The sequence below is a fragment of the Hemiscyllium ocellatum genome, chromosome 6 (assembly GCF_020745735.1).
Source record: "Hemiscyllium ocellatum isolate sHemOce1 chromosome 6, sHemOce1.pat.X.cur, whole genome shotgun sequence".
NCBI classification, from domain to species: domain Eukaryota; kingdom Metazoa; phylum Chordata; class Chondrichthyes; order Orectolobiformes; family Hemiscylliidae; genus Hemiscyllium; species Hemiscyllium ocellatum.
The window spans coordinates 84,613,770-84,626,810 of record NC_083406.1 but is presented as its reverse complement, the minus strand read 5'-3'; the positions used below and the strand labels follow the sequence as shown (position 1 = coordinate 84,626,810).

The 13,041-nt window shown below is 42.6% G+C and overlaps 1 protein-coding gene across 2 annotated transcripts in view; it reads left to right on the top strand.

The window, feature by feature from the left end:
- LOC132816788 (mitochondrial intermediate peptidase-like) overlaps window positions 1-13,041 on the top strand; it is a 159,914-nt gene that overhangs the window by 107,135 nt on the left and 39,738 nt on the right. For both annotated transcript variants that reach the window (XM_060826736.1, XM_060826737.1), the window contains one exon: window positions 11,111-11,185. In XM_060826736.1, the coding sequence (XP_060682719.1) occupies window positions 11,111-11,185 (75 nt within the window). The remainder of the gene's footprint in view (window positions 1-11,110; window positions 11,186-13,041) is intronic.

Sequence of the window (13,041 nt, the reverse complement as noted above, 5' to 3'; positions counted from 1 at the left end):
ATCCCAAGAATCCATATCCCAATGATGACCCCAAAATGGTGGAGATCTTGCAGTCAGCACAGAACTCCTGGCTGATGGAGCAGGTCGCTATCCTTCTCCGAACATGTCCCCTGCTGGGGCATGGTGCAGTAAGGGGTGTAATTGTCCCTACTGCGAACAGGTTTGGAGGTCTGGGGTGTCTGTCGCATAAGTCCACTTAAATAGAAAAAACAATCCCTTCATCGCTCGGTAACGTACATTGTCTTGTCCTTCCGTCTGTCTGTTCACCCATGTCTCCCTTGATGTCTCGGGTGTTCCCCCCCCCCCGAGCTGGTAATTATTGAATGGGTATGTCCATGTGGCAGAGCTGACATGGGTGCCATTACACTGACCACATATGAATGTCTACCCGCGGTCACATTGAAGTATGCCTGCTTGCTGCAGGTGCAGGTAAACTGTCTCCTAGTAACTGCATAGTGCTGATAAGTGCACTGTGTCTGGACACGAGTCATTTTTGGGAGCCAGGGCATAAAAGCATTCCCATCCCGGCTCTGTGAAACAGAATGGGTAGTTACCGGGTTTTCAATGGGTCTCCCCTTCCCTAGGCTGGGGGCCTGGCCCCATAGGCCAGTGGTCCTGCCCAGCTGCAGACATCTACCCTGGAGAGCCGCTTATATTTCCATATCTGCCCCTTACACGGCATTCCCGAGGTGTCCACTGTATACAGGTTGCGAGGGATCCACACTTCGGTAACCACAAATAGGGATTCTACTGATCGCTTCAGTGGGTAGCAGACAGTTCCCATGTAAACTTAGGTCGGTTTTGTAGAAGATGTGATCTTCAAATCCTGACATGCTCCCCGACAGTCACGACCCTTAAACACAGTAAAATACATACAGGTATATACATTTTGCAGTTGCTTCCATGTGCTTTTCCCTTTAATATCTATGCAGGAACAGGTGTCCCCCCCCTTATTATCACACCATATGGTTCATTCCATTTTGGGGCAAAGCCTGGTTTGTCGGGCAGTGCTCGCACCAGGATGCAGCTTCCTGCTGCTGGGACCTCGGGGAAGATTTCGAGTTCCCCTGCCTTGTACTCTTTGTCCTGTTTGTCAGTTACAGATTTCCACATCCCTTTCAATTGGGTGCTTAATTCTATCACATATGGCTGAATTGTGTCTTTTAGTGGACCCACATCAGTGCCACCCATGATTATTGTCTCTGGCAATTGCATTGCTTGCCCGGTCATTAATTCATATGGTGTTAGCCCTGTTGCCCGATTGGTGGTGGCTCTTAATTTCATTAGTATGGCTGGCAGCACTTCAGCCCATGTTCTGCCTGAGGCTTGAATAGCTTTAGCTAAAAATTTTTTGAGCATTCTATTCATTCTCTCTACCATCCCTGAGCGCTGGAGGTGATAGGGAATGTAAAATTTTTGTCTAATGCCGAATAATTGGCAGGCAGTCTTCATGACCTTGCCTGTAAAATGCGTCCCTTGGTCTGGGTCAATCTAGAGAAGTACCCCTCCACCTCTGGATTACCTCCTCCGCTAATATTCTGGTTACAGTGGTCACAGTGCAGCTTTTGGTTGGGAATGCCTCTACCCACCGGGTGAATGGTCTATAATGACCAGGCAGTATGTTTTCATACGGGAAGGTGGAAGTGGCCCTGTAAAATCTATCTGAAGGTGTTCCTAGGGTCCCCAGGGTCGGGGCTGGTGTTCCATCCTAACTTTGGGTCTCCCTGGGTTATGTTGTGCACAAACCTTGAATCAGCAGTACTTGGCCACGTCTCTTCCCATTCCCTTCCACCACCACTCTCTCCCTAGGCTTGCTGTCATGGCCTCTCTACTTGTATGGGAGAGCCCGTGGTGCAGTTCAAGCAATGCGTTCTGTATACACGCTGGTGCTACCACTTTGTCTGCTCGCCTCCAGACACCATCCTCCCTTTTGAATGCCCCCTGCAGTTCCCATTTTTCTCTCTCTCTCTCTCTTCCTGCAGGGTGCCCTCCTGTCGCTACTGAATTTGGATAGCATTTTTTACTAATTCAATAGTGGCTAGTGCAGTCACTTCAATGGCTTCTTGTTCTAGGGCTTTCTGAGCTGCTCGGTCTGCTGCCTGGTTTCCTTTGAACTTTAGCCAACCTGGGCTCTCCTTTGCTGGCTCCTTTTGATGGTCTTTTATTTTTATTACTGCAGCCTCTTTTGGCTGTTCACTGGCACGCAATAGTGCCTGAATTCTTAAAGGTTCCCCCTGCAGTGGTGAGCATTCTTCTGCCCTATGCCACCATGTAGTCATGGACTACACCGAAGGCATATTGACTGTCTGTGTATATATTTACGGTTTTTCCTTTTGCTAGCTCTAGTGCTTTGGTGAGTGCTACCAGTTCTGCTGCCTGTGCAGACTGACTTCCATCAACCCTTCCGGACATAACTGTTTCTAACTTACCATTTGACGCAGCCCATCCTGTTTTGGGTGACCCTGCTAGATATTTCTGTGACCCATCCATAAAGAGCATCTCCTCAACTGTGTCTGGGTGGGTATCTTTTCTTGTCTTCATCCCCATCTATATTCCCACAGTTGTGCAGTTCCCCTGTGTCTAGAATTCCCTCAGCTGGGTTTTTTTCCCTGTATCCACAGACTATTACCACAGACCGACCTTGGGGTCAAAGAACTGCCTCCCACTTTGTCCATCTCATATTGGAGACAGCCCTCAGTTTCCCTGTGTTTAGCAAATCTTCTAGGGTGTGCTTAGTGTGGAGGATGGCATTCCCTGTTATTACTATGGACTCGCTAACCCTAACGGCCCAAGCAGCACAGTCTAAGGCTGCTATGCACCTGGGCTACCCAGTGACTACTGGCCTTTCTGTAGTTGAGTAGTACTCTATGGGCCTTCTCCTGCTCCCGTGGTCTTGGGTGACCATTGCAGAGTAAAATCCTCCCTCATTATTACAGTGGATGTGAAAGCCCTTGCTGGGATCTGGCAGTCCTAGCTCGGGGGCCGATATGAGTCGAGCCCCAAGACCTTTCTGACTCTCCTGACAGTGGCAGGTCGTGGCATCTACTGGATTGCCTGCTTGCGGTTGTTGGGCATTTCTTTGAGTCCCTGGGATATAAGGTGTCCCAAGCATAAGCCTTATGTTTTGCCAAATTGTGCCTTTGTGGGGCTAACTTTTAACCCTGCGGTTGCCAATTCCTGTAATGCTAGATATAAAGTTTCCTGGTCAAGACTAGAGTGGTGCTGGAAAAACACGGCAGGCCAGGCAGCATCCGAGGAGTAGGAAAATCAACGTTTTGGGCAAAAGCCCTTCATCAGGAATGGGCTGATGAAGGGCTTTTGCCCAAAATGACAATTTTCCTGCTTCTCTAATGCTGCCTGACCTGTTGTGCTATTCCAGCACCACTCTAATCTTTACTCTAATCTCCAGCATCTGCAGGACCCACTTCTGTCTAGTTGATAAAGCTTCCTGGTGTCCTGACTCGGACTCTAAGACAATTAGAATATCATCTACATATTGGAGGGCAGTGCTACCCTCTGTTAAATCTATTCTCTTCAGAATGTCATTCATCACCCGAGAAAAATAGTGGGGCTGTTGTGGAACCCTTGTAGTAGGTGAGTCCAGGTGTACTGCCTGTCCCTTAGTGTAAAAGCGAATTTGTTCTGGGACTCGAGGTGTAACAGGAGAGACCACAACCAATTGGGTATGTCTAAAACAGTAAAAATCTTGTGTGAGGGGACCAAACCGTTTAAAATGATGGAGGGGTCTTCTACAATGGGGTGCAATTTGGAGGTGACAATATTTAGTCCTGTATAATCAGTGGTGAGCCTGTAGCTCCCATCAGGCTTTATTACTGGCCATGTTGGCGAATTTGAACTTGTGGTTGCTTTCTGTCTCACTAGTCCTTTCACTATCTCCATAACTGCTTTTCTGCTTCGGGTTTTATTGCCGGTGGGGCTTATGCTCCGGTCTGGGAACTCTTATGGGATCTATGTTAACTAGACCTGTATCTAACTTTGTTTCTGCCCATGCTCTGGGGTCGGAGGTGCAGATGGCTCCGATCGCCCCTTTTTGAGGTACCAGTCCCTACTGGTGACTGTAGCCACTTTAATAGTTTCAAGGTAACTTGTAAGTTTCTCAATCTCGGTCTTTCGACCGTCCTGTCTGGGCCAAATCAATTTCCGTTTTGCACAGTTGATTCGAAAAATATATTCTCTCATTCATTGCCCATTATGGTGCCCTCATCATTTTGGCATATATAGAATTTCATGGGGATATATATATTGTTTATTTCTATGTGGTTAGTTTCGCTTAGGTAAGCTGGTCTTTTATCCTCTCCTATCCTGGTGAAGTGATAATTTTATTTGTGTGGGGTAAGGGTAAGTTTGCGATGGATACAGCTGCTCCTGTGTCTACTAGCATCTCACATTTCCTCCCTCCTATTACTGTGGGCATGTAAATTCTCCCCTCTCCCTCACCCTCACGAATGAGGGCAGCTGGTTGTCAATTGTGCTGACCTCGGGACTCCTGCGGTTCAGCTGAGTTCCGGGTGGTGTTTGGGGATGTCCCATGCTTTTCCCAGCACATGCTTCTATGTATCTTATTCTATTGCAATAGCTGCAGTATTTTGCATTGTTCCCTGCTCTCTCCCCACTTGTGGGGCCCTTCATTCTCTAGCAAAGTGTCGCTGTCCGCCACAGTTGTGGCAGGATAGTTTTTTTCGATTCTCTCCTCCATTCCGGTAAGGCTGCTTTGTCAGGTCTTGCCTTTATTGCACCCTGGCTCCTGCACCCTGCTAGCCCACTCAACTAGATCATCATCATCCTGGGGCATTATTAGTCCCACTTTCAGGATGGCTTGGTAGGTGTTGGAGAACCCCTCCCTAAAAGCTTGGATGAATGCCTGGTCCCCCTGATCTGGGTTTGCTTGTCCTGAGCATTTCTGATTGGCCCTAAGTAACTGTTTCCCATACTCAGAGACTCCTTCCCATTGAAGTTGCTTTGTGTTCGTGATCATGATCTTGCTCCAGTCCGTGGGAACATTTCCTAGCACCCTCTGGATTTCGTCTTTAAAATTGGCGAAGGGGCCTGCTAGGCATCTATCTCAGCTGTAAAGGTGGTGGCAAGTATCCATCATCCTCCCCTAAAGTCTGGGGCTGCTGTGACATTGGGTCCGCTACCTGTCTCCACTTGTCCGCTGGGCAAGCTGTCCAGATCAGCTGGTGTATGTCTCTCGGGTGTAGTTGGTGCCCTACCCATACACTATCCAGCTCTTCCCAGAACCTGGTGTTTGCGCTTCAGGGCTGTAATTTGTCCAGGGAGGCCATAATTTGCTGTCTTTCCCCAGGGTTGAAGGGTTTATGATATGCTTTGGGCTGTAAGTCTGTTCCTCCTCTAGTAATTGTAATACTCTTGCATGGTTCATCCAACAGAGGGAGCAGTTGGTCCCTGCTGGTCAGCCTCATAAGGAGGAAGTGAACTTCCGTCTAAATTTTTGTGCTCCTTCCTTCATTCCTGTCTAACTCTTGTATTCTGTCCTCCAGCTCTTCAACTTGTTCCTGGTCCTTTGTCCACCTACTCGTGGAGGCACTCATTGTTCAGTTTGGCCTGTTAACTGGTATATACTAACATTTCCCCTACCTTTTTAGTTTTATTCTGTTTTCTGTTTATCTATCCACTCTGTCATGCTACTGTCTGGGATGGATCCCAACCACTTTTCTTCTTTTACTCTGTCAACCCTTGTCTGTCTAACTTATATTTCTTAATAAGGAAACCTTAAAACGTTGATCTGCCTTTTAGCAGATTGTGTACCCCCAGATACCACCAACAGTAAAGTATTCCTAACCAGTGGGGACTTCTCTACCCCCAGCCAATAATACTGTCCCAGCACCAGCCGTACGGCTGTGGCAGCCTCCTAGCAAGGTGTGCTCTCTACTGGTGGGACTTCTCTACCCTCCTGGCCACCACTACTAGTAGTTACCCATTGGTCGGCTGGGAATGCTGGTTTGACAGGGTGTGCTCTCTACTGGGAGTCCTCTACCGTCCTGGCCTCTGCTGACCTAACATCTCTCGATAGGCCCAGAAACCTACCTGTAGCCTGGTGTGCACTTTACCAGTGGGACACTTTATCCTCCTGGCCACCACCACTATTCAAGCTCTGTCGTTCTACTCCAGATGTTTACTCACGGTGTCCATGTTCATCACCTTGGCACTCCACTGAGGTTTGGCTCTTCGTCAGAGTGATCAATTCCTCTTCCTCACCACATCAAAAATTACAAGTACAGACAGCACCCAACTTTTAACTTGAACTCTAATTGGACTCTGCTTTGCTCTCCCCTACAGAGTCCAGTTACTTGACTTTGCTACTCACAGCTCCTAGTGCCCTGGATGCCTCAATTCCCACTTCAAATCCCAACCTTCATATGGGGGGTAGGAGTTAGGGGCTACCCCTCTTAACAAAGGGTTTGGGGTAGGGTTTTTGAGACTGGCACTATCTTGTTCTCTGGCTGTTTCAGCACAAACAGCAGGTTCTTACAGCAGTTGTTACAGTGAAACTTATTCTCCACGGACATGCACCTATTTTTTAATTCAGTACTATAGCAAGTTACACATCACAATCAGTATACCTTTTAAACTGTCTTTGGCCCAGTTTGCCTCTTCCCGTTTGCAGGTACAAATTGGTTCTTACCCTGATCCCCTGATGGTGACCTTCAACCAGGGCACCCGTAACAAGAACCCTGCTCGCAGTGCCAATTGTAGTGGGGAAAATCACCAGTCTCGGCGTCAGAGTCAGGATTCAATGACAGAGTTTATTGTACAAGGAAATACTGGAGCTCCAGGGGGATAGAGACACCATCAGCACTGTGGTCAGCTGCGATTCTTCTCTCAACCTGGAGCACACGTCAAGACACTTTTATATATTTTGTAATATTATAGGTGATGAAGTTATTGTCTTTATAACATAGTTTGTTTATTGTAAACATTGCAGAATCATTGATAGTTTCGGTTCAGTCATTGTCAGCTACAGTGCGGTTGTTGTCAGTTTCAGTGCAGACATTGACAGTTTCAATGTCTGCATGGAAGTCCATTGCTGTAGTAATGGGAGCTAATCGCTTTTCCTGAGAAGGATAATTACTGCAGCCCTGGCTATTATCACTTTGTATTGAGTCTATATCAAACTGTTAGCATTTCTATCAAAGGTGTTGGCTGGATCCAGACACTTTGGCGGGCAGTATGTGCTACTCATGTGTATTCTCTCCCCCACCTGCCTTAAATTAACCAACTAGGTTATGAGTGCATTTTGCTGGCATCCTGGTGGCCCTAGGCAGTATCTGTGTTTGCTGTGCTGTCACTCTCCATTTTGTGGTCCAGCGGCCATTCTTGTGTGTCAAGTGACCAACTTATGGCTCAGCGGCCATCTTGTGTGTCCATGTGCCGAGTATCACCCTACCCCCTTGTCCTCTCCCACTTCACAGTGAACTGTTTTCTTGAAATTGTATTCAATTAGGGTTTTTTTCTATTTTAGAATATGTCTGTACTTCCTGAAGCCAGAAACATTAGTGATTTTTTCTTCTGTGCCAGCTGTGACAAAGCATGAAGGTGTAGATATATTTATTTACCATGTGTATTACTTCAGTTGTGCTATCAGATTGTCCCAGGGCAGGAGGGGAGCTTTCTTCTGAACCAACAAATCAGCTAATATCGGTGTTGCAGCTGTTTTAAATAGTACATTTGCTTTTCTAATGGAGACTAAATATTAGACTAGTTTTATTAAAGTGAAATGATGATGGGATTTTTGTATGATGGGTCATGTTTGCTGCATCATTTCTTCATGTAGCAAATGCATTGAAGCAGTCAATTATTATAATAACTCAATTCTGGGATCTCAAAACTGGACTTCCTTATCTCATTCAGTATTCACTTCAATTCATGAATCCCAGACATGGTGTCGTCTATTTAAAGTAAAAATAGCAAGAACTGGAGAAACGTAGCAGATCTGGCAGCATCTGTGAAAACAAAGTCAGAGTTTTCAGTCTTATTTTCTATATTACACTGTCTGTTTTCATAGACTTCTAAATTTTAAAATATTTTGAATGTGTACCTAAGTGAGGCCAGTTTATTGAACTAGAGGTTAACAACCAAAGGAATTAAAAGCTACTTTAAAGAAACTAAACATATTTATAGCAATAACACAATATTTCATGCTTCAAAGACTGAATGTAGCCTTTTGTGAAGAAGGATTTATGAACAACATGGACTGCATTTTTGACAACACTAACCACCTTCCATTATGTAGTGCCCTTAATATAAAACTTCCTTGACAGAAGAGTCAGCAAACAAATTTTGACACTGAAATGCCCACTAAAACATAAGGCTGGGTTACAAAAAGCTTTGTCAGAGATGGATTTTAACCAACATCATAAAGAAGCAGAAAGATGGAGATCTTTAAGGAAGTAATTGCAGAGCTTAACATGTTAGGAACTGAAGATGTGGTCTGTGTTTCTTGAACAAATTTTTAAAAATCCCAGAAGCCCATTGATAGCTGCCTCATTTACTGAGTTTAAGGTAATTTGTTTTCTACTTAGTTTGTAGAGAGGATGCTCCATGATATTGTGCTGCAGTTTGTTTCTCCCTACACATATAAACAGCTTTTACTGAGGCCTCATTGGTGGACAGAGGTCAGTTGCACAGAGGCATCTGCAGTATTGAATCTGTTCAGCAATGTAGTTTTTGAGTTTAGTTTTTGCTCTGGTAGTTCAAACCCTAGCATTTGACGGATGGGGATTGTCAGTGATTTCACCTCCCATGTTAACATTTTTGAACCATCTACTGGTAGATCTTGCCCAAGAAGTGACCTCACGTTGGCATGATGTAATCTTGGCTACTTGAGGCCAGGTGTGCAGATATCTTGGAAGGTGTAGGGTGGAAGGAGTTTCATAGATAGGGAAAGGTTGAAGTCATAGAAGGATTTGAAAGAAACAATGACAAAGTTAAATTCAAGACAATGCTGGATCAGGAGCCAATATATATCTGCAATCATGGTGTGATAAATAAATGAGACTTGAGATTTAGAACAGAATAGCAAAGATTTGGATGTACTCAAGCGTACATAATATGTAAGTTGAGAGGCTAGTCAGCAGAGCTTGGAATAGTAAGTCTGGACATAACAAATGGATGAAAATGGTTTTTATCAGACAATAAGTTGAGGTAAACACAGATAAGGTCAAAATTATCATGATGACAATTATACTTAGTCAGAAGCTAATCTCAGTCATCCATTATGACAATGAGTTAGCAAGCAGAACCTTGGACCGTAACTGGCCGATTTCGTTAGTGCTATAGGTTAATGTGAGACTAGCTTGTACTTCTTTAATTCAGTGGCTTCATTAGGTGCTTCTAATTTAACCATTAGAGTAAGTGATGGCCTAAAGTTATTATAACTAGACTATCAATCCAGATGATTGGGTAATATTGTAGGGACTGGGTTCAAATCCCTTCCTGAGAAATGGTGGAATTTGAATTCAACAAGGAAGAAAAATGGAATCAAGAGTCTAATGATGACCATAAAAACCACTGCCAATTATTGGAAAAACTCATCTGGTTTACTCATGTCCTTTAGGGAAGGAAACCTTACCTGGTCTGATGCGCGTCATTCCAGATCCACAATGTGATTGACTCTTAACTGTTCTCTGGGCTAGTAGGGACAGCATAAATGCTGGTTTCGCCAGAAATGCTCATATCATTGCAGCAATGCTCCACATCCAGTAAACAAATGAATAAAAAAAGCTGCAAAGTACAGTTCTCCTACAGCTCAAAAATTCCATTCTTTTATTTGTGTGATTATAGTGTGATTAACAAATAGTACTGAATTGCCAAATTATGTAACTTTATTTGTCTAGGTCTTGGATTGGCAGTGGTGCTATTCCAGTTGCATATTTTGGAGTCAAGTGTGATGCAAATTATGTGATTTATATATATTTTCAAAATAAATTCTTGAACGTTTAGGTTCTTGAATTCTGGGTTGTATGAGAGACGTGGATATTTTTGTGTCTAAAGTTAATTTATTGTGTTTCTGTAGCTAAGGTAATTTGTTTCAAAACAGTTTTTGGGAGGTACCTGCGCATCACTAAAGCATTAGTATTTACGTTAGATTGTTTTACGACCAAGCAACATAAATTATGGGACCTCAAGGTTTGTTAGAAATCTCAGAACTTGTCTTTGTTTATGCTTGGAGGAAACATCCATAGCAGAGAGAGATGTTATTTTTTCTTCAACCAGACTGTGGTTTTAATGGTCCAGTGAAATCATGGATGAAGATAATTTTGGTTCTGCTTTGAAGGGAAAGGTATAGTGAAACAAGATTAGCTTGAAGTAAAGAGTTAATGTTAGTCCCATACCAAAAGTTTTGGGATAAAATCCTAAAGAGGTCATTTGTAGCTAAGTACGCTGAAGTTTAGGTGCTTGAATAGCTCCAAGAAAAAATGTTATCTGTCTTTGGAGTCTATAAATTAAAGTCACAAGTGACTTAAACCCATTGAGGTGTTAGCGACAGGGACTCTACTGCGAGTGCTGTGCAAGTGGTGTTTAGGGTACTATAGATGATGTGATTTTGATTTGCTGTACAAGGTATATTTTTAGGTTCTGTATCGGGAATTGCCTTAATTTATTTAATTTATAAATGAGTGTTATGGGATTAATGTGATTATACTTGTATTCCGTATTTAAAGATCTCTGAATTTGTGTTATATAGCTTGTCTGGTTTATTCTATCTTAATTCTTGGTTAATAACCTTTTGTTTTATTGTTAAAACAATACCTGCAGCATTAAATGCTTATTTTTCAGTGAGTGACCGTTATTAAAACCAAAACAGAAAAAAATTATGATCTGTCAAGCTAGATTTCAGTCTGTGATCTGACATATCCAGTAAGAATATCAGTTGGAACCATAACTCAAGCAAAAATGGTTATATGTGCAATGCTGTTAAGAGATATGCATATGGAATAATAATATCAATATTATAATATAATTATAATATATTATAATATAATAATATTTTATGAAAGCAGAAAAGTTGATTCACTCAGAAAACTAAGATGTGTAACCATTGTACATTTCTTGAATGCTTTTTCAGCCATTGCCTCAGAATATGGTTACTCGGCTTTGTGAATCTAAGAAGCTTTGTGCTGCTGCAGACCTGCAACTTCAGGTAGGTAAATTTAGTTTCATTATCTTGGATTAAAGGTTTTTTTTTCCAAATCCTACTTTGAGTTTTAAGTTTGAAAACCAGTATTTGATAGACGATATAGCATCCACCACCAGTTCGGGTGGACATAATTAAATATTTGGATTGACTTTAAGACTTCTGCTCAAATGAGATGAACTTTGGACTTATAAATTGTGGGTCTTCATATAAGGAACAGCAGAGCTATATGTCGATTGTTTAGCACTTGTCAATCTTGGTATATTCCAAATTTTTTTCTGTTAACTTTATTTGTACTTTGAGAATCTGGAAATATTTATTTGTGTCATTATGCCTGGTATCATGATACTAAGAAAGTCAGACACTGGGCAGACTATTATATAAATGTGACATTATCCAAAAGAAATGAAATATTTATTATTTCTCTTCAACTTAGGATAATGTGATCCAATGAACTGAGGGCTGTGTTGGTGCTCTAATTGTTTATTATGCCAGTGAATAATGGCATCCAGTCTCTCAGGAAAGAACTTCAGTGTCAGTAACACATCCCTTCATAGAAAGGGAGGGGAAATTGAAGGTGGTGTCCCTGGACCAGAATTTCACACATTATGATAAAGGGCACTTTAGAGGATAATTGATGGCCAGTCGCCTGCCTACTCCTAGCTGCGATAACATATACTAGAAGGAGACTTAAGGTATACAACAGCAGGGGTAGATCTTTAATGCCCTCAGCCCCTTTTGTCTTTCAATGAGATTGTGATTGATCTCTAACCTAATCCTATGCTTCTAACTTTGCCCATTGTGCCTTAATACCTTTGGTTAACTAAAATCTATTAATCTCAAATTTTATACTTACAGTTAATGTAGCATTGAATACTGTTCTGAGAGAAGTGAGAAATGGAAACTGAGTACGCCATATGGCACATTAGAATGCTCAACTAGTCAATGAAATCATGGATGATCTAATCTTCGACTCTATGCACTGACTTGCCTGTTCATCATAACCCTCGACATTCTTCTAGTTAACAAATCTGTCCATGTCAGCCTTAAAATTATTCAATGACCAAACCTTCACTGCTCTCTGAGGGTAGAAAATCCAAAGATCAGCTCTCCTCCATGAGGACAAATTCCTCCTCCTCTGCTTTCAAAAGGGGTAAGTCCTTATTTTACATTTGTGCCCTCTAGTTTAACGTTTTCCCAGAGGAGGAAATATTCTTTCCGCATCTACCATGTCAAGCCCTCTCAGAATCTTGTTTCAAGATAATCACCTCTCATTCTTGTAAGCTCCAGCAAGGATCGTCCTAACCTGTTGAATCCTTTCCTCATTCTCATAAACACCACCTGCACATACCAGGAATCAGCTGAGTGAATCTTTTCTGAAATGCTTCCAATGCAAGCAATATAATTCTTTAAATGAGGTGAATAAAATTTCATTCAAAACCCTGAGGTGTACTCTAACTAATACTCTACACATGTGTAGCAAAAATTCCCTTTGCAGTAAAGACCATTTTGCCTTCCTGGTTATTTGCTGGACCTATGTGTTAACTCATTGAGATTTATGAATAAGAACACCCAAGTTCCTCTTTACACAGCTTCTGTAGTCCCTCTCTATTCAAATAGTATTTTATTCTCAAAATAATATTTATTTTCTATTACTCCAAATGAAGTGGATAATCTCCCTGTTTTGCCACATTATATGCCATCTGCCAAATTTTCGCCCATTTTCTTATATTCAGTTAGGGAATGAGGGCATTGCTGGTTGGACCAGCATTTGTTGCCCATCCGTAGCTGCCTTGAGAAGGTGGTGGTAAGTTGCCTTTGTGAAATGCTGCAGTTCCATTTTCTGTAGGTAGATGCACAAT